This window comes from Macaca mulatta, chromosome 4, assembly GCF_049350105.2.
Source record: "Macaca mulatta isolate MMU2019108-1 chromosome 4, T2T-MMU8v2.0, whole genome shotgun sequence".
Taxonomy (NCBI): Eukaryota; Metazoa; Chordata; class Mammalia; order Primates; family Cercopithecidae; genus Macaca; species Macaca mulatta.
Genome location: NC_133409.1, coordinates 36,642,113 through 36,669,778, shown reverse-complemented (window position 1 = coordinate 36,669,778; position 27,666 = coordinate 36,642,113). Strand labels below are relative to the sequence as shown.

The 27,666-nt window shown below is 36.0% G+C and overlaps 1 protein-coding gene across 4 annotated transcripts in view; it reads left to right on the top strand.

Annotated features, from left to right (window-relative positions):
- The window catches only part of MED23 (mediator complex subunit 23), a 47,428-nt gene that overhangs the window by 916 nt on the left and 18,846 nt on the right, over positions 1–27,666 (top strand). For 2 of the 4 annotated variants that reach the window (XM_015137309.3, XM_015137310.3), the window contains exons 4-15: positions 7,620–7,744; positions 9,151–9,262; positions 10,649–10,747; positions 11,862–11,963; positions 12,696–12,765; positions 14,085–14,197; positions 16,559–16,654; positions 17,222–17,239; positions 22,304–22,504; positions 24,403–24,546; positions 25,813–25,958; positions 26,950–27,195. In XM_015137309.3, the coding sequence (XP_014992795.1) occupies positions 7,620–7,744; positions 9,151–9,262; positions 10,649–10,747; positions 11,862–11,963; positions 12,696–12,765; positions 14,085–14,197; positions 16,559–16,654; positions 17,222–17,239; positions 22,304–22,504; positions 24,403–24,546; positions 25,813–25,958; positions 26,950–27,195 (1,472 nt within the window). 4 annotated transcript variants of the gene reach the window in all.

Sequence of the window (27,666 nt, the reverse complement as noted above, 5' to 3'; positions counted from 1 at the left end):
TTTAACATTTACTTTGATGTTGCTCTTAAGATCTTCCTGAGAAGGAAGAAATAAAATTGTCATCATTTTTTATTCTGGCTTACGTTTGTTTTAATTTGTATATTTCGGTAGAAAACCTATGTTGAGAAGTCAAGTTGATACTGCACAGTGTGCAACGCTGAAAAAAAGAAAAAAACTCCCCTATGTTAGATTAATTAAGATCATTTTCATCCTATTCGGATTTTTTTGGTACACTTGAAAACAGATGTGTTAAGCTTTACTTGTCAAAGATACACATTCCATTTGTTTTACTTAATAAAGGAATTGGCACAGCATTGATACAAAGATGCTACAATAGGAATACCAAGATTCTATAATAACGATAGGAAGATATTATAGTAAAAATGAGGAAACAAACTGTAAAAGTAACAAAGAACAGCTACCAGAAAATGTATCCGTGAAAAAGACAAAATGTGTCATCCTTGAAGAGCTCACATTCCAGTAGTGCCTTACCTTCTCATGGTGTATTATGGGTAGGGAAATGAGAACTGTGTGTCAGCCACTGGTGATAAGATTTGCCACTTCAGACATGGATCATATAATGCTAATACAGTCATGTTTTAACCTTTTGTTTAATTATTTTCTAATAGGTAATACATTCATATGGTTCAAAATGCACAGGTATAAAAAGGGTGGATCCAATAACTAGTCTCTTTCTCTTCTCTTACCTGTTCTTTTTTCTGTCTCTAGCCAATATCCTCAAGTTATGTTTTCTTCTAGAAGTATTTTATGCGTATAGAAACACTTTTATAGCATGATCATATACCATGTACACTGTTAATTAATTAGCACTTTTTTCTCCTAATAATAATCTAAAGGTAATTCCCTATCAGTCCAAGAGTTACTTGTTCCTTCCTTTCTTGTTATTTATTTATTTATTTTTTAATTAATTAATTAATTAATTATTATTATACTTTAAGTTCTAGGGTACATGTGCACAACGTGCAGGTTTGTTACATATGTATACTTGTGCCATGTTGGTGTGCTGCACCCATCAACTCGTCATTTACATCAAGTATAACTCCCAATGCAATCTCTCCCCCCTCCCCCCTCCCCATGATAGGCCCCGGTGTGTGATGTCCCCCTTCCCGAGTCCAAGTGATCTCATTGTTCAGTTCCCACCTATGAGTGAGAACATGCAGTGTTTGGTTTTCTGTTCTTGTGATAGTTTGCTGAGAATGATGGTTTCCGGCTGCATCCATGTCCCTACAAGGGACACAAACTCATCCTTTTTTTGGCTGCATAGTATTCCATGGTATATATGTGCCACATTTTCTTAATCCAGTCTGTCACTGATGGACATTTGGCTTGATTCCAAGTCTTTGCTATTGTGAATAGTGCTGCAATAAACATACGTGTGCATGTGTCTTTATAGCAGCATGATTTATAATCCTTTGGGTATATACCCAGTAATGGGATGGCTGGGTCGTATGGTACATCTAGTTCTAGATCCTTGAGGAATCGCCATACTGTTTTCCATCATGGTTGAACTAGTTTACAATCCCACCAACAGTGTAAAAGTGTTCCTATTTCTCCACATCCTCTCCAGCACCTGTTGTTTTCTGACTTTTTAATGATCGCCATTCTAACTGGTGTGAGATGGTATCTCATTGTGGTTTTGATTTGCATTTCTCTGATGGCCAGTGATGATGAGCATTTTTTCATGTGTCTGTTGTCTGTATGAATGTCTTCTTTTGAGAAATGTCTGTTCATATCCTTTGCCCACTTTTCGATGGGGTTGTTTGTTTTTTTCTTGTAAATTTGTTTGAGTTCTTTGTAGGTTCTGGATATTAGCCCTTTGTCAGATGAGTTGATTGCAAAAATGTTCTCCCATTCTGTAGGTTGCCTGTTCACTCTGATGGTAGTTTCTTTTGCTGTGCAGAAGCTCTTTAGTTTAATTAGATCCCATTTGTCAATTGTGGCTTTTGCTGCCGTTGCTTTTGGTGTTTTAGACATGAAGTCTTTGCCCATGCCTATGTCCTGAATGGTACTACCTAGGTTTTCCTCTAGGGTTTTTATGGTATTAGGTCTAACATTTAAGTCTCTAATCCATCTTGAATTAATTTTCGTATAAGGAGTAAGGAAAGGATCCAGTTTCGGCTTTCTACTTATGGCTAGCCAGTTTTCCCAGCACCATTTATTAAATAGGGAATCCTTTCCCCATTTCTTGTTTCTCTCAAGTTTGTCAAAGATCAGATGGCTGTAGATGTGTGGTATTATTTCTGAGGACTCGGTTCTGTTCCATTGGTCTATATCTCTGTTTTGGTACCAGTACCATGCTGTTTTGGTTACTGTAGCCTTGTAGTATAGTTTGAAGTCAGGTAGCGTGATGCCTCCAGCTTTGTTCTTTTGACTTAGGATTGTCTTGGAGATGCGGGCTCTTTTTTGGTTCCATATGAACTTTAAAGCAGTTTTTTCCAATTCTGTGAAGAAACTCATTGGTAGCTTGATGGGGATGGCATTGAATCTATAAATAACCTTGGGCAGTAGGGCCATTTTCACGATATTGATTCTTCCTATCCATGAGCATGGTATGTTCTTCCATTTGTTTGTGTCCTCTTTTATTTTACTGAGCAGTGGTTTGTAGTTCTCCTTGAAGAGGTCCTTTACATCCCTTGTAAGTTGGATTCCTAGGTATTTCATTCTCTTTGAAGCAATTGTGAATGGAAGTTCATTCATGATTTGGCTCTCTGTTTGTCTGTTACTGGTGTATAAGAATGCTTGTGATTTTTGCACATTAATTTTGTATCCTGAGACTTTGCTGAAGTAGCTTATCAGCTTAAGGAGATTTTGGGCTGAGACAATGGGGTTTTCTAAATATACAATCATGTCATCTGCAAACAGGGACAATTTGACTTCTTCTTTTCCTAAATGAATACCCTTGATTTCTTTCTCTTGCCTGATTGCCCTAGCCAGAACTTCTAACACTATGTTGAATAGGAGTGGTGAGAGAGGGCATTCCTGTCTTGTGCCAGTTTTCAAAGGGAATTTTTCCAGTTTTTGCCCATTCAGTATGATATTGGCTGTGGGTTTGTCATAAATAGCTCTTATTATTTTGAGGTACGTTCCATCAATACCGAATTTATTGAGCGTTTTTAGCATGAAGGGCTGTTGAATTTTGTCAAAAGCCTTTTCTGCATCTATTGAGATAATCATGTGGTTCTTGTCTTTGGTTCTGTTTATATGCTGGATTATGTTTATTGATTTGTGAATGTTGAACCAGCCTTGCATCCCAGGGATGAAGCCCACTTGATCATGGTGGATAAGCTTTTTGACATGCTGCTGAATCCGGTTTGCCAGTATTTTATTGAGGATTTTTGCATCGATGTTCATGAGGGATATTGGTCTAAAGTTCTCTTTTTTTGTTTTGTCTCTGCCAGGCTTTGGTATCAGGATGATGTTGGCCTCATAAAATGAGTTAGGGAGGATTCCCTCTTTTTCTATTGATTGGAATAGTTTCAGAAGGAATGGTACCAGCTCCTCCTTGTACCTCTGGTAGAATTCAGCTGTGAATCCATCTGGTCCTGGACTTTTTTTCGTTGGTAGGCTATTAATTATTGCCTCAATTTCAGAGCCTGCTATTGGTCTATTCAGGGATTCAACTTCTTCCTGGTTTAGTCTTGGAAGAGTGTAAGTGTCCAGGAAATTACCCATTTCTTCTAGATTTTCTAGTTTATTTGCGTAGAGGTGTTTATAGTATTCTCTGATGGTAGTTTGTATTTCTGTGGGGTCGGTGGTGATATCCCCTTTATCATTTTTTATTGTGTCTATTTGATTCTTCTCTCTTTTCTTCTTTATTAGTCTTGCTAGCGGTCTGTCAATTTTGTTGATCTTTTCAAAAAACCAACTCCTGGATTCATTGATTTTTTGGAGGGTTTTTTGTGGCTCTATCTCCTTCAGTTCTGCTCTGATCTTAGTTATTTCTTGCCTTCTGCTAGCTTTCGAATGTGTTTGCTCTTGCTTCTCTAGTTCTTTTAATTGTGATGTTAGAGTGTCAATTTTAGATCTTTCCTGCTTTCTCATGTGGGCATTTAGTGCTATAAATTTCCCTCTACACACTGCTTTAAATGTGTCCCAGAGATTCTGGTATGTTGTATCTTTGTTCTCATTGGTTTCAAAGAACATCTTTATTTCTGCCTTCATTTCGTTATGTACCCAGTAGTCATTCAGGAGCAGGTTGTTCAGTTTCCATGTAGTTGAGCGGTTTTGATTGAGTTTCTTAGTCCTGAGTTCTAGTTTGATTGCACTGTGGTCTGAGAGACAGTTTGTTATAATTTCTGTTCTTGTACATTTGCTGAGGAGTGCTTTACTTCCAATTATGTGGTCAATTTTGGAATAAGTGTGATGTGGTGCTGAGAAGAATGTATATTCTGTTGATTTGGGGTGGAGAGTTCTGTAGATGTCTATTAGGTCTGCTTGCTGCAGAGATGAGTTCAATTCCTAGATATCCATGTTAACTTTCTGTCTCGTTGATCTGTCTAATGTTGACAGTGGAGTGTTGAAGTCTCCCATTATTATTGTATGGGAGTCTAAGTCTCTTTGTAAGTCTCTAAGGACTTGCTTTATGAATCTGGGTGCTCCTGTATTGGGTGCATATATATTTAGGATAGTTAGCTCTTCCTGATGAATTGATCCCTTTATCATTATATAATGGCCTTCGTTGTCTCTTTTGATATTTGATGGTTTAAAGTCTGTTTTATCAGAGACTAGTATTGCAACCCCTGCTTTTTTTTGTTCTCCATTTGCTTCGCAAATCTTCCTCCATCCCTTTATTTTGAGCCTATGTATATCTCTGCATGTGAGATGGGTCTCCTGAATACAGCAGACTGAGGTGTCTTGACTCTTTATCCAGTTTGCCAGTCTGTGTCTTTTAATTGGAGCATTTAGTCCATTTACATTTAAGGTTAATATTGTTATTTGTGAACTTGATCCTGCCATTATGATATTAACTGGTTATTTTGCTCGTTAGTTGATGCAGTTTCTTCCTAGCCTCGACGGTCTTTACATTTTGGCATGTTTTTGCAATGGCTGGTACCGGTTGTTCCTTTCCATGTTTAGTGCTTCCTTCAGGGTCTCTTGTAAGGCAGGCCTAGTGGTGACAAAATCTCTAAGCATTTGCTTATCTGTAAAGGATTTTATTTCTCCTTCACTTATGAAACTTAGTTTGGCTGGATATGAAATTCTGGGTTGAAAATTCTTTTCTTTAAGAATGTTGAATATTGGCCCCCACTCTCTTCTGGCTTGTAGAGTTTCTGCTGAGAGATCTGCTGTTAGTCTGATGGGCTTCCCTTTGTGGGTAACCCGACCTTTCTCTCTGGCTGCCCTTAAGATTTTTTCCTTCATTTCAACTTTGGTGAATCTGGCAATTATGTGTCTTGGAGTTGCTCTTCTCAAGGAGTATCTTTGTGGTGTTCTCTGTATTTCCTGGATGTGAATGTTGGCCTGCCCTACTAGGTTGGGGAAGTTCTCCTGGATGATATCCTGCAGAGTGTTTTCCAACTTGGTTCCATTTTCCCCCTCACTTTCAGGCACCCCAATCAGACGTAGATTTGGTCTTTTTACATAATCCCATACTTCTTGCAGGCTTTGTTCATTTCTTTTTCTTCTTTTTTCTTTTGGTTTCTCTTCTTGCTTCATTTCATTCATTTGATCCTCAATCACTGATACTCTTTCTTCCAGTTGATCGAGTCGGTTACTGAAGCTTGTGCATTTGTCACGTATTTCTCGTGTCATGGTTTTCATCTCTTTCATTTCGTTTATGACCTTCTCTGCATTAATTACTCTAGCTATCAATTCTTCCACTTTTTTTTCAAGATTTTTAGTTTCTTTGCGCTGGGTACGTAATTCCTCCTTTAGCTCTGAGAAGTTTGATGGACTGAAGCCTTCTTCTCTCATCTCGTCAAAGTCATTCTCCGTCCAGCTTTGATCCATTGCTGGCGATGAGCTGCGCTCCTTTGCCGGGGGAGATGCGCTCTTATTTTTCGAATTTCCAGCTTTTCTGCCCTGCTTTTTCCCCATCTTTGTGGTTTTATCTGCCTCTGGTCTTTGATGATGGTGACGTACTGATGGGGTTTTGGTGTAGGTGTCCTTCCTGTTTGATAGTTTTCCTTCTAACAGTCAGGACCCTCAGCTGTAGGTCTGTCGGAGATTGCTTGAGGTCCACTCCAGACGCTGTTTGCCTGGGTATCAGCAGCAGAGGCTGCAGAAGATAGAATATTGCTGAACAGGAAGTGTACCTGTCTGATTCTTGCTTTGGAAGCTTCCTCTCAGGGGTGTACTCCACCCTGTGAGGTGTGGGGTGTCAGACTGCCCCTAGTGGGGGATGTCTCCCAGTTAGGCTACTCGGGGTCAGGGACCCACTTGAGCAGGCAGTCTGTCCCTTCTCAGATCTCAACCTCCGTGTTGGGAGATCCACTGCTCTCTTCAAAGCTGTCAGACAGAGTCGTTTGCGTCTGCAGAGGTTTCTGCTGCTTTTCTTACTTGTTTTTTAAATAGCAACGTAATATTCCATTGTATGGCTGTACCTTCCTCCATTTAACCAATCTTCTACTGACTCTTAAGTTTCTTCTTAACTTTTTCTCATTTAACCAGTGCTGTGATGAATAATATTATGCCTGAAAAATAGGATAAATTCCTAGAAATAGTATTGCTGAGTCAAAAGCGTTACTGGTTTGTAAGTTTTATAGAAATTATTAAATTTTCCACAAGGGTTATACTAGTTTATACTTCCACCAGCAGTGTTTGAGAGTATCTTTTTATTATAACCTCACAATAGAGTGTTACGCTTTTTGATCTTTGCTGATCAAAAACATGAGAAATTTTATCTCAGTATAATTTTATTTTCATTTCTCAGTGATGTTGAACATCTTTCCAAAATTTTTTTAAAAAATTCATTAAACACTTTATAAATTATGATGTGGCCCTCTAATGGAGAAACCAGGAAGAAAATAGGTATTTCCAAATCATTGTTATATGTGCCACAATAGAAGTATGAGAACAGTGGTCATGGAGAGAAGCAGAACATTATAGGCTCTTTTTGGAGATATCCTAGAAGATAAACTTTGATACAGCACAACATTTGACATCATATTTAAAGTTTTGCAAGTCTAGAAATGTGACATGTCATTAGATTCATAATGGGCTCTTCTTTAGGCTCTTAGGGATTAGATTCACACCTAATTCTCATAAGGCTGATACATACTGATCCATAATGAATTTTACTCCCAGTGACAGTAATATTTATATATGCCATAAAGGGCAATGTTTACAATGCCTTACAATGATCTGTGTTAAGAGTTTTCTATAGACCATTGATATGTTAGTTAATTAATACTTTTGAAGGTCCCATGTAATAAAAAGGTAGCATTTTATCTATATAATTGCAAAATTTTAAGCTTAATGTGACAAATACTAAATCTGAACATTTTAATTTTCCTTTTTTAAAAAATTATTTTCATCCACAGATGCTCAGAGTGAAGTATTTCATTCATAGTATTGGTATACTTCCAGTTGTAGTATTAGCTATTTCTTATAAAAATGTAACTTTAGACCCCAAATAAAATCATTCTCTAATTTTCCAGGAGTCTCATGAACAGTGTATCCAGTGGATTGTTAAATTTATTCATGGTCAGCATAGTCCTAAAAGAATTTCTTTTCTTTATGACTGCTTAGCAATGGCAGTTGAGACTGGTCTCCTTCCACCCAGGTACGTTTAATGGGTATGAGCAATCTGACGAATTTTCTTTTCTATATGTGATTGGAAATTGGTTGAGGTTGTTGTTGTGAAAAGATAAGAGAATGAAGAAGAAAGTGAGGTTCATCAAGTAATCCTTTATATAATACCTCAGGTTTTAGTTTTTAGGAGTCATAATCTTTGAATTATATAATGCTTGTGGGCTCAAAATCAGATGTTTCTGCCCAGGTGCTGAGATTATTCTCTTTGATTAGTTTGTAACACTTTACTTTTGCTGCATAACCTCAACACCTCATGGCTTAAAACAATAATACTCAGGTTTTAAAATTATTCATGGTTTTGGTGGTTGACTGGGCTTAAGAGGCACTTTTTCCTCAAGGTCTTAATGATTAATGATCGATGTAGCTGGGGCTGGAGCATGGCAAAAGCTTCCCCACTCAGATATCTGGTGGTTAGTTCCTGGCTGTCATCTGGAACCTCAGCTGAGATTATTAGCCAGAACCTCCACAGGCCCTCGCCTTGTGGCCTGAACTTTCTCACCTCATGGTGGAGCCTAACAGCAAGTGTGCAAAAGAGGGCTAGACAGAAATTGTGTCACCTTGTCTTAGAAGTCATACTGCATCCTTTCGGCCATAGTCTTAGGTCTGCCCACATCTAAGGAGTGAGAACATAGACTTTCCCCCTACTTCTCCTTGGGAGAAATGTCAGTGTCACATTTCAGAAGAAGATGTGGGATCAAAAATCTTGTTGCCACCCTCTTGGAAAAATCCAGTGTACCACAAGGTGATAGATGGTAAACATGTAACTGCAAGCTCCAGATACACTTCTTTCTAGTAAAATATAACGTAGTGAATATTATTTCATTCTTACTTTGTTTTTGATCTTTCATACAAGTAAAGAATGTAAAATGCTATACATATTTATAAGTGTACTTAGTAATAATGCACTTTTATGAAAGATATTTGAGAGGATAAATATAATACAGTCCATAGACTATGGCTATATTAGTCTGTCTCGTGCTGCTAACAGAGACATACCTGAGACTGGGTAATTTATAAAGGAAAGAAGTTTAATTGACTCACAGTTCGGCATGGCTAGGGAGGCCTCAGGAAACTTAGAATCGTGGCAAAAGGCACCTCATCACACAGGGCGGCGGGAGAGAGAATGAGTGCCCAACGAAGGGGGAATCCCCATGTGAAACCGTTAGATCTTGTGAGAACTAACTCACTATCATGAGAACAGGATCGGGGAAACTGTCCCCCATGATTTAAGTGGTTTTACTCATGACACATGGAGATTATGGGAACTACAATTCAAGATGAGATTTGTGTGAGTACACAGCCAAACCATATCGGTGGCTATTAGAGAACTTGGAAAATTCTGTCTTATAACTGGAATGGCTGTTTCTTTTTTTATAGGCTGGTTTGTGAATCCCTGATAACCTCTGACACTCTTGAGTGGGAAAGAACACAGCTTTGGGCCTTAACATTTAAACTGGTTCGGAAAATAATTGGGGGAGTGGATTACAAGGTATATTTTTCTCATTATAAAAAGTGATTGTTTTCAGATATGATTGATTTTTCAGTGTGCATATCCTACTTTCAGGTGAGAGACATGATGTGGAAGCATTTACAAAATCTGTCTATTTCTTGTGGTATATTTCCTGAAGAGATTTAAAATTACTCAGTTGTTCCCAAGGCTCCTCTACTCCCCTCCCAACATTCTTATAAGTACAGGTAGCTGATACATTTTTATGAAGAGTAGGGAAGTCACAAAGCAGAATCCATGTTCCTTCATGCTGCAAGTGTTATGATCCCTTCAAATGAAAGCACAGAGCAGGGGTGTGTGGAACTGAGAAGGGATGGTAGGCATCACTGCTGAAGGGAACAAGACCTGCTTCACCTCCCTTGGACGTGAGTCTTATCTCAACTAATATCTTCAGCACTTTGGGCTCTTGACCAAAAACAACGTACAGTCTCTAGTTTTGTCTCATGAAACGGCTTAGGGACTCCATAGCTACAAAAGCCATTCTGTATCTTAATGAAAAGGAGACTTTTGTCATTGTCCTTTTCCCAAGAACTACTAGTGTCTGACCCTGTGCTTTATTTCTGCATTTTCTCTAATCTGAAATGACTTACCAGATAATGACCTAACAGATAATTATTAGTTTAAATCATGATTTATCACACAGTTAACTCTAAGAAGCTTTTGCTAATTATTTTCTCTTTACTCGGATTTATGCAATTTTTGCCTTCTTATTTGTATGGTACTTCGTAATTGTTCTTTTATGTATGTGTTCTGTCTTTTACAAGCTTGGTTACCTAGTTCATAGTCAATAAATGCATGTTGAATGAAATTTCTTCTTTATATATCAGATAATGTGACTAGTATTAGGTATGTGGAAATGATTAACAGAATAGCCTTGGATATCCTTGAGAGATTAAGGTATGTGATGGATGAGAAGGGAGAATAGGCTAGTCACAGTGGCTCACACCTATAATCCCAGCACAAAAGGGAGTGAGCAGAAAGAGTCGTCTACCAAAAAGTTTGATACTGTTACTCAAGTTTTCAGAGTGCTTTCAAGTCTTGTTAAAATATGTTTCTGTCTGTATGTATAAATTAAGGTGTTTGACCCTTGTAACAGTGGAAACCCTTCTATTGTTATGAGGGCCAAAAAAGTTTGGCAAACTGTATAATGACTTTTTTTGCTCATCGTATTGTAAGACAGTCTTTAGAATTCTGTTTTGGAACATGACTCTTCTCTTGAGTTAATGTTAGGGACTTAGATAGTAACTAGGATTCAGAAAATTTAAAGGTGTGACCTGGAAGGAATATATAACCCTGAAACCTTTGGGTGTTTTAGCTAACACAGTAGACACTACTTAATTTTAACCCATGTCTTTTTTCTTATATCAGGGTGTTCGAGATCTCTTAAAAGTGATTTTGGAGAAGATTTTGACAATTCCTAATACAGTGAGCTCTGCTGTTGTACAGCAGCTTCTGGCAGCAAGAGAGGTAATTTAGACATATCTGAAATTCATGATCACAACCTCAAAAAAGTCTAGCTTTGTTTAGGTCTGTGCTTTTAATACTTATGGTATTTTGTGAGATGCTCTATTTCTTCTACAAAAAAAAAAATCACTTCTATTTTAAAAGATGCTAGTTCCCTTATATTTCAAAAGGACATTTTAAATTTTAATTCATGGTTTTAAATTACAAAACCAATGAAATAGAAATTAAAATAGCTTAAACCATTACAAGACCTCAGCATGTGGACCACTTAAAAGATCTTTGTACTTTGTAACTAGTATTGCAAGAATTGTTACGTTGGTCTGTTGCTCTCCTGTTTAAGTGTGCCAATATTTAAAGCATGTGCAAGGTTATTTACTAACATTGAACAATGTATTCCATTGTTTATTAATCTTTATTTTTAGATTTTTTTACATATAAATGTATTCTTTTATGCTACAGTTGAAACCCAATAAATCCAATAAATACTATCTCTACATTTTATTTTAATCGACAAGAAGCAGTTGTCTGTGTGTGTATATATATATTATACTTATTTTTTTAATGATAACACTTAAAATCTCTCTTAGCAATTTTGAAGTATACATTATATTGTTATTAACCATAGTCACCATAATGTCCAATAGGTCTCTTGAACTTATTCCTCTTGTCAAACTGAAATTTTGTCCTTTGACCAACATCTCTCCAGAAAGTAACATCTCTACTTTTTAATATCTTTTTTTGTTGTCATTATCATTGTTATATTTAAAAGGCTCACATGGACCAGATTCAGTGGCCCATGTCTGTAATCCCAATGCTTTGGGAGGCCGAGGCGGGAGGCTCATTTAAGCCCATTGTCTTTACAAAAAATTAGAAAGTTAGCCGGGCCTGCTGGCATACACCTGTAGTCCCAGCTACTCTGGAGGCTGAGGTGGGAACACCACTGGAGCCCCAGAGGTCGAGGATGGTAGTGAGCCATGATTGTGCCACAGCACTCAAAGCCTGGGCAACAGAGCAAGACCCTGTCTCAAAAAAATAAAATAAATAATGATAATAAATAAAATAAAGAGCTTATATGTGGGACTAGTCAAGAATGATGTGGCATTTTTATTTTTCTTAGGTTATAGCATATATCTTGGAAAGAAATGCCTGCTTATTACCAGCCTATTTTGCAGTCACTGAGATCAGGAAACTGTATCCTGAAGGCAAACTTCCACACTGGGTAAATTTTATATTTCCCAAATTTTTAATATAAATTTTCGGCTGGGTTTGGTGGCTCACAGCACTTTGGAGGGCAAAGGTGGGAAGATGATTTGAGGACAAGAGTTCAAGACCAACCTGGGTAACATAACAAGACTCTGTCTCTACAAAACATCAAAACACACACACACATATTAGCCAGGCATAGTAGCACGTGCCTATAGCCCCAGCTACTCAGGAGCTGAGGTAGGAGGATTACTTGAAACCAGGAGTTTGAGGCTGCAGTGAGCTGTACTCCAGCTTCGGCAACAGAATGAGACCCCGTCTCACACACGGAAAAGGGTATTTTGTCAAAAACAGTTATATTAATCTTATTTTTGTGTGCTTATTCTTTTAATGATGACTTTATCCTTAGATAATATGTATATTTTTAATCATGATGTATTTCTTTCATTTCTCTGCATTTCCATTGAGACAATTTATATGCCATGTGATAAAATATGCTCAGCTTCATCAAATAGCTAAGGATATGGTGGTGTGACTTGGTTTAATTCAGGGACAGATGAACTGGTGAGTGATTTTTTTAGAAGGAAGCAAAAGGGAGCTAACCTTTAAACAATTATCATGTGCCAGGGCATTGTACTAAATCTTTACATATATTATCTCATTTTATGTAAATGTTCACGATATTTCAGGGGCAGTCTCAATTTTCCTTTTGTACTTATTTACTTGACTTCCCTCTTTCTCTCTTCAGTTACTTGGAAACCTAGTATCAGACTTTGTGGATACCTTCAGGCCCACAGCAAGGATAAACTCCATTTGTGGTAGGATTATAATTTTAAATATGCCAAATAGTACCTGATTTTTAGTAATCTTACTATTGAACAAAGCTGAGGGATGGTCTCTTAATATGTGCCTTGGTGACTTGTCATATTGGTGACTCTCTAAGAGCTTAATATAATGTCTTTCACTTGTTTTCACTTACTTTGTGTGCCAAATACAGGGAGGAAAAAGAAACTCTCTGGAATGGGTTTCATCTTCATTTAAAACCATTCTAGAAGTGAGTTTCTTGGTGATTAGAAAGACATTTTAATACAGCTAGTAAAGCACCATGGAATTTCTAGGCAGCTGGAAGGCTCAACAGACCTGTCCCTCTGTGGCTATAGAACGTGAAGGTGTCAAGCTCACTCAGCCCATTCTAATTCCCACTTTTGCTCTTCCTTTCATCTAATTTTCCATTTTCCCATGTTTTGTTAGAGTCTCTGAACTTTCTTTTAAAAATAACCATGTGATTTGGCAATTTTTGCAGTGCCCACATATCCTCTTGAATTATTTCTAGAAATCATGGTGACCTCAGAACCATGTGGAAATATAGACCATTGTTTATTCAGTGATCAAATATTGAGTTCTTCCTATAAGCCAGGTGCTATTCTAGATACTGAAAATACAAAAATAATCTAAATAGACACTAGACAGATAATTATCAGATTTCTAGCTTTTGTAACTGAGTGGATATTGATATCATGTAGTGAATTATGGAAGCAAAGTAGGTTGGAGAAGGATGATGAATTTGAGACATGTTGAGTTTGAGGTGCTTGTAGGACATCCAAGTGACAATATTTGTTAGGCAGTTGGATGTATGAGCTGATAGTCATATGTGACATGTAAGGCTTCTAGGAATATCCTGCATAAAGTTTAATCATGTTGACACTGAACTAGCAGTCTTAAACTTTTTCCTGTAAATGGCCATTTAGTAAATATTTTAAGCTTTGTAGGCTACAGAATCTGTTCCAAATACTCAGCTCTGCCATTGGACTGCAAAGGCAGTTGTGTTCCAATAAAACTTTATAAAAACAGGTGCCAGGCTGGATTTGGCCCATGGATTATAGTTGGCTGATCTCTGCCCTAGACATTTAGACAAAATGCAACATTTTCAACTTTGGAAAGCCTGTGCAAATTGATCTTCAACTATCTGAACTAAAAATAAAATTCCCAAACTTCAGTCTCACTGAAACATTTTTATAAGCCATTTTTAAACCAAAGCAATGCCTATTTCAGCATATATGTTCATTAAATATTTATGAAGTGAATGAAGTACTGCTGTGTTCACATTTACTTAAAAACATTTTTGTGATACGTCCAGGTCGCTGTAGTCTTCTGCCAGTTGTAAATAACTCGGGTGCCATTTGTAATTCATGGAAACTGGATCCTGCAACTCTTCGTTTTCCTTTGAAAGGCCTTTTGCCATATGATAAGGTATGTTGCTAAATATAATGACACTTTTAGTCCATCTGACAGTCTTCAACCTAGATTAAGTGTGATGCTAAATTGTTGCTTCATAATCTGAAGAAGTAAATATTTAATGAAAGGTAGCTTATAGTTTATCATGTTATTCTAGTATCCAAATATACCCTGTGGTTGATGCTATTGTGGGTGTTTATGCCCCAGTGGTCCACCTCTGGCAAGGTATTCGGAGGTGGGAAACTAAAATTTTAAATTGATTCCTTGATTGAGTCCCCACATTTTAAAAGTGGTAGAGCTTTTAAATGTGAACTCAGTCTAATTCCAGAATCTACACTCTTAACACCTGTGCTATCAAGTTATTTGTCCTTCCAAATTTGGAAATAGTGTTTTTGTTTACACTTGTAAACAGTATTTAGAAACTGTCTTCATTCTTCTTAGATTACATTTCTGAACAGAAAATTACTTCATTACAATGATACTTAAGACTAATGTGACTATATTTGAAGTCACATTTCTAAGTTTGACCCTAAAGGGAAGAGGGTATGCTTTTTCAAATCACTGAAATTTTGATATACCCTTTAAGGGGCACCAGTCCTTCTAAATTGTTGCATTAGTGAGCAGTCTTGCTGACTGGACTGATAATTTTTTGGGCCTAGTTGCTCTTTTTACAACTATATCTACATTGTCAACTCTTGCTATAAGAACGTCTTCGTAAAACAGTCACTTTGGTTATTCTGTTTTAAAATGCCTCAGGAATTCTTTAAAATTAGCACACTGAAGTGAATGTGTATGTACTCGACCCCTTTCCCAGACATTTTACTGTTAAAATGAAGAAAGAAACAGTAAACAAAGACATTCCGGTAGATGGGGTGAATAGAGAGGGATTACAGGCTGATAGAAATGAATTTAAAAGAAAAAAAAAAAAAGAAATTTAATGCCATAACTGTTTCTAAGGTTTTTACATCATAGTTACAATAGCATAGTCTTTTAAAGATTATCTTAAAAATAGGTATATAAAGTGATTTTTTTTTTCTTTCTATCTGTCCATCCACCTAAGGAGACATTTAAAAACATCCAGCTAACCTTATGCAAGCAGTGCTTGAGGTTTGTAAGAAGAAAAACTTTCATTAACTCTATCAAAATGTTATGTCCCCAGCAACATAGAAATGAAAACGATGTGCTCTAGAAAGCCATTAGATGACTTAGAAACCATCTAGCATCATGGAAGAGTTAAAATAAACTAGAATGAAATCCTTCTAAATTAATCTATTTAATAAACATAAATTCATATTTTTAAATTAATATCTTTTAAGTATGGGCAGGCAAAATTAACAAATATAAATAGGCTTATCGCTGTTTCATCTACTTCTCAAAAAGTTGATATGCTTTAAGCTAAAAAGCTGTTTTTTGAATCTTATTAGGAAAATAGGGAATTGATTGGTCTATATTCAAGACATTGAATAAACATTCAGCCTGTCATTTGGAAAGCTCTGAAAAAGATTTTGTTTTTAATGTCATTTTCTAGTATTATTTTTTGTTTGATTATTTGTTTCTTAAGTCAGGCTCTCACTCTGTCACCCAGGCTGGAGTATAGTGGCGTGATCACAGCTCACCACACCCTCGACCTTTGGGACTCAGGTGACCTTCCCCACCTCAGCCTCCTGAGTGGCTGAGGCTACAGGCATATGCCATCATGCCTGGCTAGTTTTTTGTATTTTTTGTAGAGATGAGGTTTTGCCATATTGCCCAGGCTGGCCTCAAACTCATGGGCTCAAGAGATCTTCCCAACTTGGCCTCCCAAAGTGCTGGGATTACAGGCATGAGCCACTATGCCCGGCCTAGTACTATTTATTATAAACTGAATTTGACTATCAGAAATTGTATACTTACATGCCTAGAAAGCCTTCTAGAAAACTGACTTGTTAAGTTTTAACAGAAAGGAAGCAAAGATATTATTAATGATGCTTCTTTATGTCTAAGAAACATGATCACCTAGGACAAAATCTATATAAATTGACATTAGTGAGATGCTAAAATTTAAAAAATTTAAACCTTCTGCGTTTTCAGGGAAAGTATAGTGGAAAGTACACTGGGGAAGGGGGATTGGAAGGTCTGGTTCTAGTGTTATCTTTATTGTTACCCTCTGTATGACCTTGGGGCAAACCGCTTCATCTCAGGTGTCAAATGAGGCAAATGAGGGGTGGGAACAGATGACCTGTAAGCACTAAAATCCTATGATTTTTTTCCCACTAGATACTGCCTACTCTGTGAAGGTAACGAGTGCCTTTAGAGGATTTTAAAATCTCATTTCTAATAATTTGGATTAATGTTGACATTGATCTTGAAGCAATGATTTTCTTATTTTCTTTAAAGGATCTCTTTGAACCACAGACTGCTTTGTTGAGATATGTATTGGAGCAGCCTTATTCCAGGGATATGGTCTGCAATATGCTAGGTTTAAATAAGCAGGTACTGTACTATGCTGGAAACCTAGTAAATTCTGCATAGAATCTGCACTATTCTTTTCTCTTTTCTTTGCTATAGCTAACTGAGCAAAACAGTTAAAAACTACTTAGTGACTTTCAAAAATATACATAGTTTTTTAAACAATGTATTATTCCTACCATTTATATATTACTTTAAGAATGTTTAAATCTAAAAAGAAAAATTTTTAAAGTTGGTTTATTTTGCATTGCTTTTTTTTCTATAAGGCCAGTTTCAAGTATACCTTTTGCCAGAGAAACCTACACATGACTTAACCATAATTTTTGACTTTTTTTTGTTGTTTGGGTGTCTGTTTTTATATAACCCTTGGTATCTTCAGCGTGGCCTTCTTGCTGACTTTTTTTTTTTTTTTTTTTTTTTTTTTTTTTTGGTGTGTGTTTGCTTGTTTTTGGTGGTTTAACATGTGGGAGGGTTTGTGCTGACTCTGGGTTCCTTGAGGCTGGCCTCATAGTCACTGTTTTGTCTTTTCTTTTTTTCTTCCTTTATTTTTGTTCTGTCCTGTCTTGTCCTGCCCATCCTCCAATGCTCTAGACCTTGAACATTGCTCAGGTATGTTCACAACCTTACTGTTGTATTGTGACTAACGATACGCTGGCCGCTTTGTAGCCACTGATTCCATTTAGAGAATACGTGTATGGTCGGGGCTTGAAATTGGCAGGACCATGCTGAGACCAAGGCCACTAAAAAATCATTTCTTCTTGGGATATGAGAGTTATTTTTGGTGGATTGTTTTTGTTTTTGTTTTTTTGGTGTTTGTTTTTTTTAATATTCTTTTTTTTTCTTTTTTCTTTTTTTTTTTTTTTTTTTTTTTGGTAACAAAGAGACAACACCTGGCACTCAGTGAAGCCTGTCACTTTTTGATGATTTATTTTTCCTTCCCACTCCATTTACTTTTTCCTACTTTAGGGCTAAAGCTAGCCTGGTGGAATTTTCAGAGATGGAAAGATTTATGGTGGCCTTTATCTTTCCAGACTACTAAAACAAATAAAGAAAAATAACAACAACAGAAATACTTACGTTGCTTTGCCTTAAAACAAAAACAAAAACAACATAAAAAAGAGAAAAAAGGCACTTTTAACAGAGAGATGCTGCTTTTAAAAGTTGGAGTGGTAAACTTTATACAGGAAAGGCTTTTTTGGAAACATGGGGATTGACTAAGAAATGTCAGACTCTTAGGTGACCCCACACCTGCTTGACAAACACCCTTCTTTGTCAGTCTTTGCCAAAAGTGCCTTCCTCCTAGAGTGAGCTCCTCTCAACTGACGCTCACCTGCGGTGGGAGAAAAACACTATGGCCAGACTTTATAAATCAAACTCTTATACAGTCCCAAGTCTGTTCCAGGACTTTTCACCTTTGATATTTTAAACAAAATAGTGGTTCCAATTATTTTTGTTAAAAATTTTTGAGCCCAACATATTAAAATAGACCAGCTTTTTGATTTTAAAAAGACGTTCTTGTCTAGGTTATATAAAATAGCGTTACTGTTTGCAATACTATAGTGAAGGTTGTGCCAGTGCTTCCATTTATAAAGCCCTATTTTTAAGGACATATAGCTTGGCCATAAAACTTGCTCAGTGTTGAAACTTTGCATGCCAAACCTCACCCTAGTAGCAGTATCTCTTTTATTATTTTAAGTTTTTCTTCTGAAAAATTTGCCAAGTTTCCTTGTTTGGACAAGCTTTTGTACATGTGAAACTGAAACTGCTTCACACTAGAGTATCTGACAGTTACCTCATATAATCTGTCAATTTAACATCTTAAATACCAAGTCATTAATTCTGATCAACTTTCATTGAATTAGAGGTAAGTATTCAGTTAACTTTGAAAGAATGCTTCATGCTATGTTTTAAAAGTCATTTTTACAGTGAACCTTAAGTCATACTTGACTCAATTTTTTTACAGTTTGGTGGATAAATGTACCCATGGTCATTTGAGCTGCAAATACCTTCCCCCAGATATCCTTAGCTATCCTAAGCTTTTTTCTTTTGGGGGCGGGCAGCTCTTGTCAAACTAGAAATTGACGAAACAATTGAGTGTATTTCTGATCTGATCATTTTGATAACAAGTTTCAACCTAAAAAGTTTATGACTAAGACATAAATCCATAAAAAATAAAGTTTATAATGGAAATGCTGACAGAACATTATTAGTATTGGTACCACTGTAGTGTAAACATTGTCAAAAATTCACAATTCATCAGTAATCGTTTTCATAGAAAACTCTTTAGTTAAGAGTTGTGTAGATAGAAGATAATATGCTCAGTTGACATGATATTTTTACCTACTGGAAAGTAGACTAGAAAACGAGAACACACAGGATAAGAAGCATATGATTAAAGATAACCAAATCATCGTATTACATCTTTTATCATTACAGAACTGCATCCTACACTATACTTTCTTGTCCTTTCTCTAGCAATGTGATAATTTACTCATAGCTTTTGAAACCTTAAGAGCTGTTCACATTACATTTTCCAGTAGGAATTGGGTTGTATTTTATGCTATTATTGGTTACATTCAGCAAGTCATAAATAGCCCAGTTCCGTGACCGGCAAGATGGAGCGTTAGACTTCAACTCACAGTGGAAAAGTCTTGTTTTTTATGTGCTTACACAAGTTTGTATTCTTTCTGCCAAATAAAAGCACTGTAAAACAGATACACTCCTCAGGCTCTTACATGATGGTGTATCAACCTTGGCTACTATGAGACAGTGAAGTATTCATCATTCATTTGATCTTATGTTAATCAGTAAGTTTCTCTTTGAAATTATTCTGATTATTGGTAACTTTCTCGGTTAAAGCAGTGAATATGATTTTGAAAGAGAAAATGACATTGAAAGGAATTTTTGTTCCCAACTTCGCCTGAATAGATATTATTTTAAAATTGATTTACATCACTGAAATAATTTAAAATTAATTTAAGCTCACCTAAGTACAGTATGTTAAAATTTTGCTGCAAAAGCATTATGAGAACTGTACATGAAAAGTGTCCAGTACTATTCAATATAGGATATGAGATGCTAAGACTGAAAAGTGCTATCATTTGCCATTTGAAATAGTGCTGGGAAGGAATCGGGCATAGGTCAAGGGTTAATATTAATGTTTCTATTAATGTCATTTGCCTGATTTTTAGCTTTTATCAAAGCTGAAAATTTTAAATGAAGTTTCAGTATAGTTTGGGCTACTAGGTAGAAATAGAATTGTTAAAATATTGAATTTAAATAGTCTTAAAACAGGTTTTAACTAAGTAGGCATATAGTTATGATGTACACTAACAAATTTAACTTTATATGTCAGTGTTTTGAAGACTTAAATTCACCAAAGCTTTCACAAAACAAGATGTGAACAGTTACAGGCATAACATCCATTGGCTTATGAAATAATCTTAGCCTAGTGATTGACAGTTAACTTTTATTCATAGATTCTGAAACTGCTTTACAAATGGTTGTTCCACTTTGTAAAACCATCTGCTATGTAGTAGAGAGTCTTAATTTTAATGTGCCTGTCTTTAAATAATTGAAAACTAAAGCAGTTTATTATTCTGAAGTAGCAGTACAGATCATTTCGTAGCTCAGATTTTTTTTTTTTTTGATATTACCAAAATTTGCAGATAAAGCAACATATTTAAGCTGTCTTTAAACTTGATTTGAGAAATATCCTTGGCTTTAACTAAAACCACCTGGGAAATTTATAGTTAATCCTGAGAGCTCTTCTGCTATATTCAGGTACTGGAGCATTAGGTACCGTAGAGATTCCTGACTGACTGAATTTTTGACAGAAAAGTTAAGGGTCATGGCACGTGTTGAAAGAACATCAGCTTTAACTGTAAATTTCCTAGTTCTTGCTTTGTCAAAATCGTAATATTTTTGCTTCCCTTTTAAAATCATTAACTGTATGACAGTCACTACATACCTAAAAATATGTAGGTGAAAATCCAGTTTTTTTCTTAAATAGCTAATACTAAAAAGGGAAACTCCAAAATGACTCAGGTGCTAAAAACCAATTTTATTTAGTTTGCTCTTTTTTCCTAAAGCAGATTGATGGAAGACCATTATGGATGGAGAAATAGATGACAAATTGGTCAGTTTCCAAACTGGAAGCAAATTCCTATCACTAGTGAAAAATTCCTACTGGAAATCCTGGCTTTACTTCTTTTCACAATTTTTTCTGACTCTGTATACTTTGAATGATCTCACTCTAAATTTGTGTTGTCTGACACATTTCTTAGGTTGTTGGTGGTTGGCAGAACTAGTGAATTTCAAGCCCTGTACACAGTAGTTTTGCATGCTGATTTAAGAAATAGTCTGTAGTGTTGTCTGTTGCACTTTGCTCTGCTTCATAATGATAATTACATTTGGAGGAAAAGTATTGTAGTCTCAACTGGTGGTGTTAATATTGCTATTTGTAAACCTGTAATGTGGTTGAACTGTGGTCATGGCATTGTGTTTTTGGAAAAAATATGAAACAACCATTGATGCTTATCATTTGGATAGATGTTTGTTTTATTTGCATGCTTTAAGAAACTGCAGCTATATTGGAGCTTTACAAGTTTGGAGCTGGCAAAGAGCATGCAAAAGAGGGGATGCTATTCATTATGTCTTGTTTATTTCCAAATTTGTCCCCATTTTGCATTTTTTCCCTAAATTTGAAAAAATCATATCCCTTTTTCATGGCAAAAGACTGATAATCACACCTAAAGTTTAGGGGGAAAGATCTGTATTAGTAATTGTATTCACTAGAAGGGCTTCCAACTGCCTGCTACTAAGTCATATAACATATTTATAAAGGAAATATGAAAATGGCTTAAACATGGCTTAATATATTTCTTTTGGTAAAAGTATATTTTTTAAATCACTTTTAAAAGCACAGATCTTTTTGCCTCTAGAAAGGGAAGCTGCATTCTCATTTTTAGTGTTTAAACTGAATTATTTTTCTTGTTTTAGATTTTAAAGTGGTCTAATTTAAAATTAAAGCTGCATTATGTTTGGCTTCCAAGAAGGAAGAGCAGAGATCAATTTTTTTCCCCTTGTGGAAGAAATTTCCATTTCAGTGTCTGGACCAATACCACACATTGAAAACAGATGATGAATAATTTGGTAGCTATTTAGATATACCTCTGTATATAAAGTTAGTGTAAACTTATAGGGGTTACTTTAAAATAAAGAGATTCACATACCTGCTTTATTTGTTCTGTCACAATATTTGCTCCCCGTAAATCCAGAGTTTTCATCTTTTGACTTAGATTGCAAAATTAATACTGCTATCCCTGTTTCATATGCCCTTTAAAATGTTATCTTTTTCCAAAGGATAAATAACAGAATTTTCTACGATGCATTGCCCTTTGTCAAATTGAAAGAATAATGTCCATAGTGGAAGTCAAAAGTTAATGGAAAGTCTGTTTTGTAGGAAAACTAAGAAAATTTTTTCTTGAAACGTATCCTGTATGATAATAGAACATGATGCAGCTTTAATAGACTAAATCTAACCTTAACTTCTTAAGTTCAACTTCATTCCATGCTTCTCAGCCTCTTGTTACAATTAATGCTCATTAACTGGTAACTTCTGAAACTAACCGAGAGGCTTTTGGAATACTGTATTTAATCTCTGCCCTACAGCACAAGCAGCGCTGCCCTGTGCTGGAGGACCAGTTGGTGGATCTGGTTGTTTATGCCATGGAGCGATCTGAGACCGAGGAGAAGTTTGACGATGGGGGAACAAGCCAACTCCTGTGGCAACATCTCTCAAGTCAGCTCATTTTCTTTGTGCTTTTCCAGTTTGCAAGTTTTCCACATATGGTGCTTTCTCTTCATCAGAAGGTATGTACTAAATCTTTTGGTCGGAGTGACTTCACCTGTTGATTACTGGATTTTAGACTGCTATGGGCATTCCCTAGTGATTTTAGAACCTGCAGAAGTTCTGAGCCCTAATTTCTGTCCTGTTCACTGCTTTTATAGTTTCTTAACTTTTTACTTTCTTGTCACTGTAAAAACAGGATTCACTCATTCATCCTATGTATTCCCAGTGCAGGCACCAGCGGATACAAGATGAAAAGACACTGTAATATCCTCAAGAAGCACCTCACTAAAGGAGGAGATATTTTATATATACACACAACACACAAACAGTATGATTATATCTTAATAGTTATTATAATGAAAGCACATTTCCCTGCAATACAAATAGAAGGGAATAGTCCCTAAGGTTGCAGTGAGCCGAGATCACACCACTGCACTCCAGCCTTGGCGACACAGCAAGACTCCATGTCAAAAAAAAACAAAAAACAAAAGGAATAGTCTCTATCAGAGATATCAGGGGTGGCTGTATCAAAGAGATCTTTAAGCTAACACCTGAAGGGCAAATAGAAACTTGCTAAGAGAAAAAGAAAAGTGTTTCCTACCTATAAGACCATCATTTAGAAAGGGATAGAGATGTGTGAGAACTGGAAATAAAAATATAAAGGGGAAACGGTTGGTGAGATAAGGAAGGCGGGAAAGCAAGAGCAGACATAGAGAACTTTAAATGGCCATGTGCCTGTTCTAAGGAGTTTAGATTTTGTTTTGGAGGCAATGCAGAGGAGAATGGCATCATCATATGCAAGTTGGAAAAATGCTAATGTCCACATGGAGAAAGTAGGTGGTGTAGCGATGGACAGAGGCAAGGAAATCAGTGAGAGATACTGCAGTGGGCTAGGTGCTAAAGGCCTAAACCAGGGCAGAAAGGAGGAGCCAGAGATGGGGGATACTGAAGTGGAATAGAACTAGGTGACTGACAGTGAATAGAGGGAGTAGCAGGAGTCTAGGCTTGCTCAGTGGTTCCTACTCTGGGAATGAATAGAAGGGAGGATGATGAATCCGAAAAAGGGAGACAAGTGGAAGACTTAAGTTTGTGGGAAAAGTCATTTTTTGTCAAAAATTTTAGACATATTGAATGGGAATAAAATAAATGTTGTTTTATATAACATCTCCACAGCATGGATTATCTTGGGGAAAATTTTTCGTAAGTATTGTTAAAATCCTTTTAACCACCTTCTCCCAGAAACCACCATTAGTTTCTGTTTAATGTACAGAAAACCGGCCGGGGACGAGCAGGGTGGCTCACTCCTGTAATCCCAGCACTTTGGGAGGCGGAGGCCAGTGGATCGCTTAAGTTCAGGAGTTGGAGACCAGCCTGGGCAACATGGGAAGACCCCATCTCTATCCTTATTCTAAAAAGATATAAATAAATAAATAAGAAACAAAATGTACAGTAAACCAGGAAGCATTTTATGATAACCAGTCCATGATCATTTCAAATTTAAAAAAAAATCCTTTTGGTATGATAGAGTATTCCCCAGGTTTTGATGAGATTTTTTAAATAAGAATTATCCCATATTAAACTTGATTCTCATGCACACATGATCAACTTGACTATGTTCTAAAACTGCATTTTTTATATGCATAGTTGTTTTGGGGAGCAGGAGGAGATATAAGGAGATATAAGGAGGAGAAATAAGCATACATATAATACTAAAATAATTTAGCAGGTTTTGCATGGTGTGTCTTGAATCCAGACTAAGTAATTACTAAGTGCCAAAGTTAGATGCTGACTTGCTGAGAGCAAGAACCAGGGTGTCTCCTTAAAACAACAACAACAACAACAACAACAAAAAAGAAACTTCCTGTATTCATCTCTTTAAGTAGCAGCGTATACATGTATATTTAAACATCTTTTATAGTTAGCAGGGCGAGGACTGATTAAAGGCAGAGATCATCTTATGTGGGTTCTCCTGCAATTCATTTCTGGAAGTATTCAGAAAAATGCACTAGCTGATTTTCTCCCCGTGATGAAGCTCTTCGACTTGCTATACCCAGAAAAAGAAGTAAGCTTCACTGAGTAACTATTCATAACAGTGTGATGAGTAAATTATGTCTAATTTATGTTTAAGGACTTTAGTGTGATTTTGTGTATTTCTAAAGTTTATGCTAAATCACAATTGAGTATTAGGTGTAGCAGGCTCTTTCTCTACATTCTAGGTAGGTCTGCAGTTTTAGAAATGATGAAAACTGTTTTAATCTATATACATCATTGAATGGCCAGATAACAGTCTCTATTAATAGCTATTTTTTCTTTGGCAGTTGAGCCTCAGTATGTCCCCTGGGTGTTTTATCATGTAAGATATTTGAGTAAAATGTAATGTATTTTGATGATTGCCATTTTCTAGAAGTACTTTATTATGAATTGTTGTTGTTGTTGAGACGGAGTTTCACTCTTGCACCCAGGCTGGCATGCAGTGGCGTGATCTCGGCTCACTGCAACCTCCACCTCCTGGGTTCAAGTAATTCTCCTGCCTCAACCTCCCGAGTAGCTGGGATTACAGGCGCATGCCACCATGTCCAATTAATTTTTGTATTTTTAGTAGAAACAGGGTTTCGCTGTGTTGGCCAGGCTGGTCTTGAACTCCTGACCTTAGGTGATCTGCCCAGAAAATTTTAAGATGAAACAAGAGTATTTCTTGATGATGGATATAACGTGGTGGGGTTACAGTAACCCCACCATGCACTAGCTGTAACCCCACCATATTATACCCATCATCAAGAAATACTCTTGTTTTGTCTTTGTCCTCCTTATCTTTTTTGTTAAAGTTGGGCAATTTTCAAGCAAATCCCAGACACCCATATCATTTTACCCATTAATAGTCAATATGTTTAATGATAATCGTTTAGGTTGCATATTTCTTAGATTTTTATATGTTCTTAAAAATTATTATGAGACTTTTAGAAAGTCTTGTTTTTAGTTACATTTATCACATTTAGTATGATTTCATGATGATGCGTTTTAATTTTTAAAAAGTAAAAAAAAATTATTTTTATTTGAGAATGCTCTGCGATAGTAGGAAAAGCTTGACAAAGCACCTCTGAATTTGTGTTACTTTAAGTAAAAACATATACCAAGTAAAGCACCTTGTAATAATTTCAAAATTTTATGGCTGTTAGACCTTCTGATTTGTATTATTGAATTATCGGGGCTAAAGTAAGATATGATATGCTAAAAAGAGTTATGTTAGAAATTGATTACTAAAATACACATAATTATTTAATTCTTCTCTTTCTTCTATTGTGTTATTTTTCAAATTGTTATTTTTCAGTATATTCCAGTTCCTGATATTAACAAACCCCAGTCAACCCATGCCTTTGCAATGACTTGTATTTGGATTCATCTCAATAGAAAAGCTCAAAATGACAACTCCAAGCTACAGATTCCAATACCTCATTCCTTAAGACTTCACCATGAGTAATTATTTGTTGCTTGATACTTATTTTTCTTGTTTAATTAATAGCGAATTGTAGACTAATATTGGTCTCGGTGTTTGTGTGAAATTTGAAAATCTCCCCATACCCACTATAGGTAAGGGCAAATACTTGAGGTACATGTCATAGCAAGAGAATCTGACCAGCACCTATATCAGGAAACAGCTACAAGATTAGTCTTGCTTTTATGTATAGATTTTTACAAAAAATTTTTCAAGGCTGATCTTCAGTTGAATATGTTATAAAGTTATTAATATAATGAAAGCATATCAAGTTTCATAAATGTAAAAATGTTTCAGAATTTCTCAAGTGCTTGGAACTTGAGCATGAGCTGACTGAGATATTCATCTGTGGGCTGCCAGGAATGATTGAGCTGATCTGGCTGGCATGCCCCTTAATATCTCTTCCAAAGTTGTGATGACTCAAAGAAGATACCATTCTTAGATAGTATTGTATTGTATTGTAGTCAAGGGTGCTAGGAATAGCCTAACTTCCCACCTAGAACTTCTGAAAAAGACTGTCACATCTCTTCATAGGATATGGCAGGGGAGTCAGACTTGATATTTCATTTGGTTTTCATTTTATGAGATACCCCTTAACCACCTTTTCAAAGTGATATCTGTAATGAAGACATTGTTGTGTTTATACAGACAGATAATAAGTAGAAACCTGGTTCACAGACTTGTGAGTTATTTCTTCGGTCTCTGAAACTTAGCCTAATATGGTGGCTGTATATGTAGTGCATACTTAACAGATACCCATTAATTGTTTATTTAAAATTATTTTTCTTCTGAAACACTACCTCAACTTCTATGTGTATTCCCACTATACGTTTCACACAGAAACTCGAATACGTATAGGAACAAAGATAGCATTAATAAATAATTGCATAAAATTGAACTTTTAAAAAAATACAAATTAACATTATGGAAGTAATTTTCGTTTTTTCTTTTTAATGGAACATGAATTTTTAGGTTCCTGCAGCAGAGTCTGAGAAATAAAAGTTTACAGATGAATGACTATAAGATTGCTCTATTGTGTAATGCATACTCTACAAATTCAGAATGTTTTACATTACCCATGGGAGCTCTGGTAGAAACTATTTATGGAAATGGAATTATGAGGATACCTCTCCCTGGAACAAACTGTATGGCTTCAGGATCTATTACCCCCTTACCCATGAACCTCCTGGATTCACTGACAGTTCATGCCAAAATGAGGTATGTTCTTTTTATTAATTTGATTCCATGTCAGGGAATTGATACGAGTATAGTATAAACCTTTATTTCATGGTTTTATGTGTGTAATTTTTCATAGTCAGGTACATTTAGGGAAAAAAATAGCTTTATTTTATTACAAAAGTAAATATTTTTTATTATAGGAATTCTAGGATAAACAAACCCAAAGAAAGTAATTGTCATAATCTCTCCATGAGAGATAAGCATTATAAAAATTTTTTGCACTTTTTTTTTTTTCGTTTTTTGTAGATAGTAAGAAGGAGGACTAGTGTAGCTAGAGCTTCCAACGTTTTTGAGAAGGGCTAGAAATCCAGATTTTTTATTACTAGTCTTTCAGCCTTTAAGTATTGGCTCAAATTTAAAACAACCACCGTATAGGCCTAAGAGAATTTGTCTGTGGGCCTCCAAGTGGAGCATCAGTTCTGGTAGAGCTATGCTCTTTTTCAAGTGGTA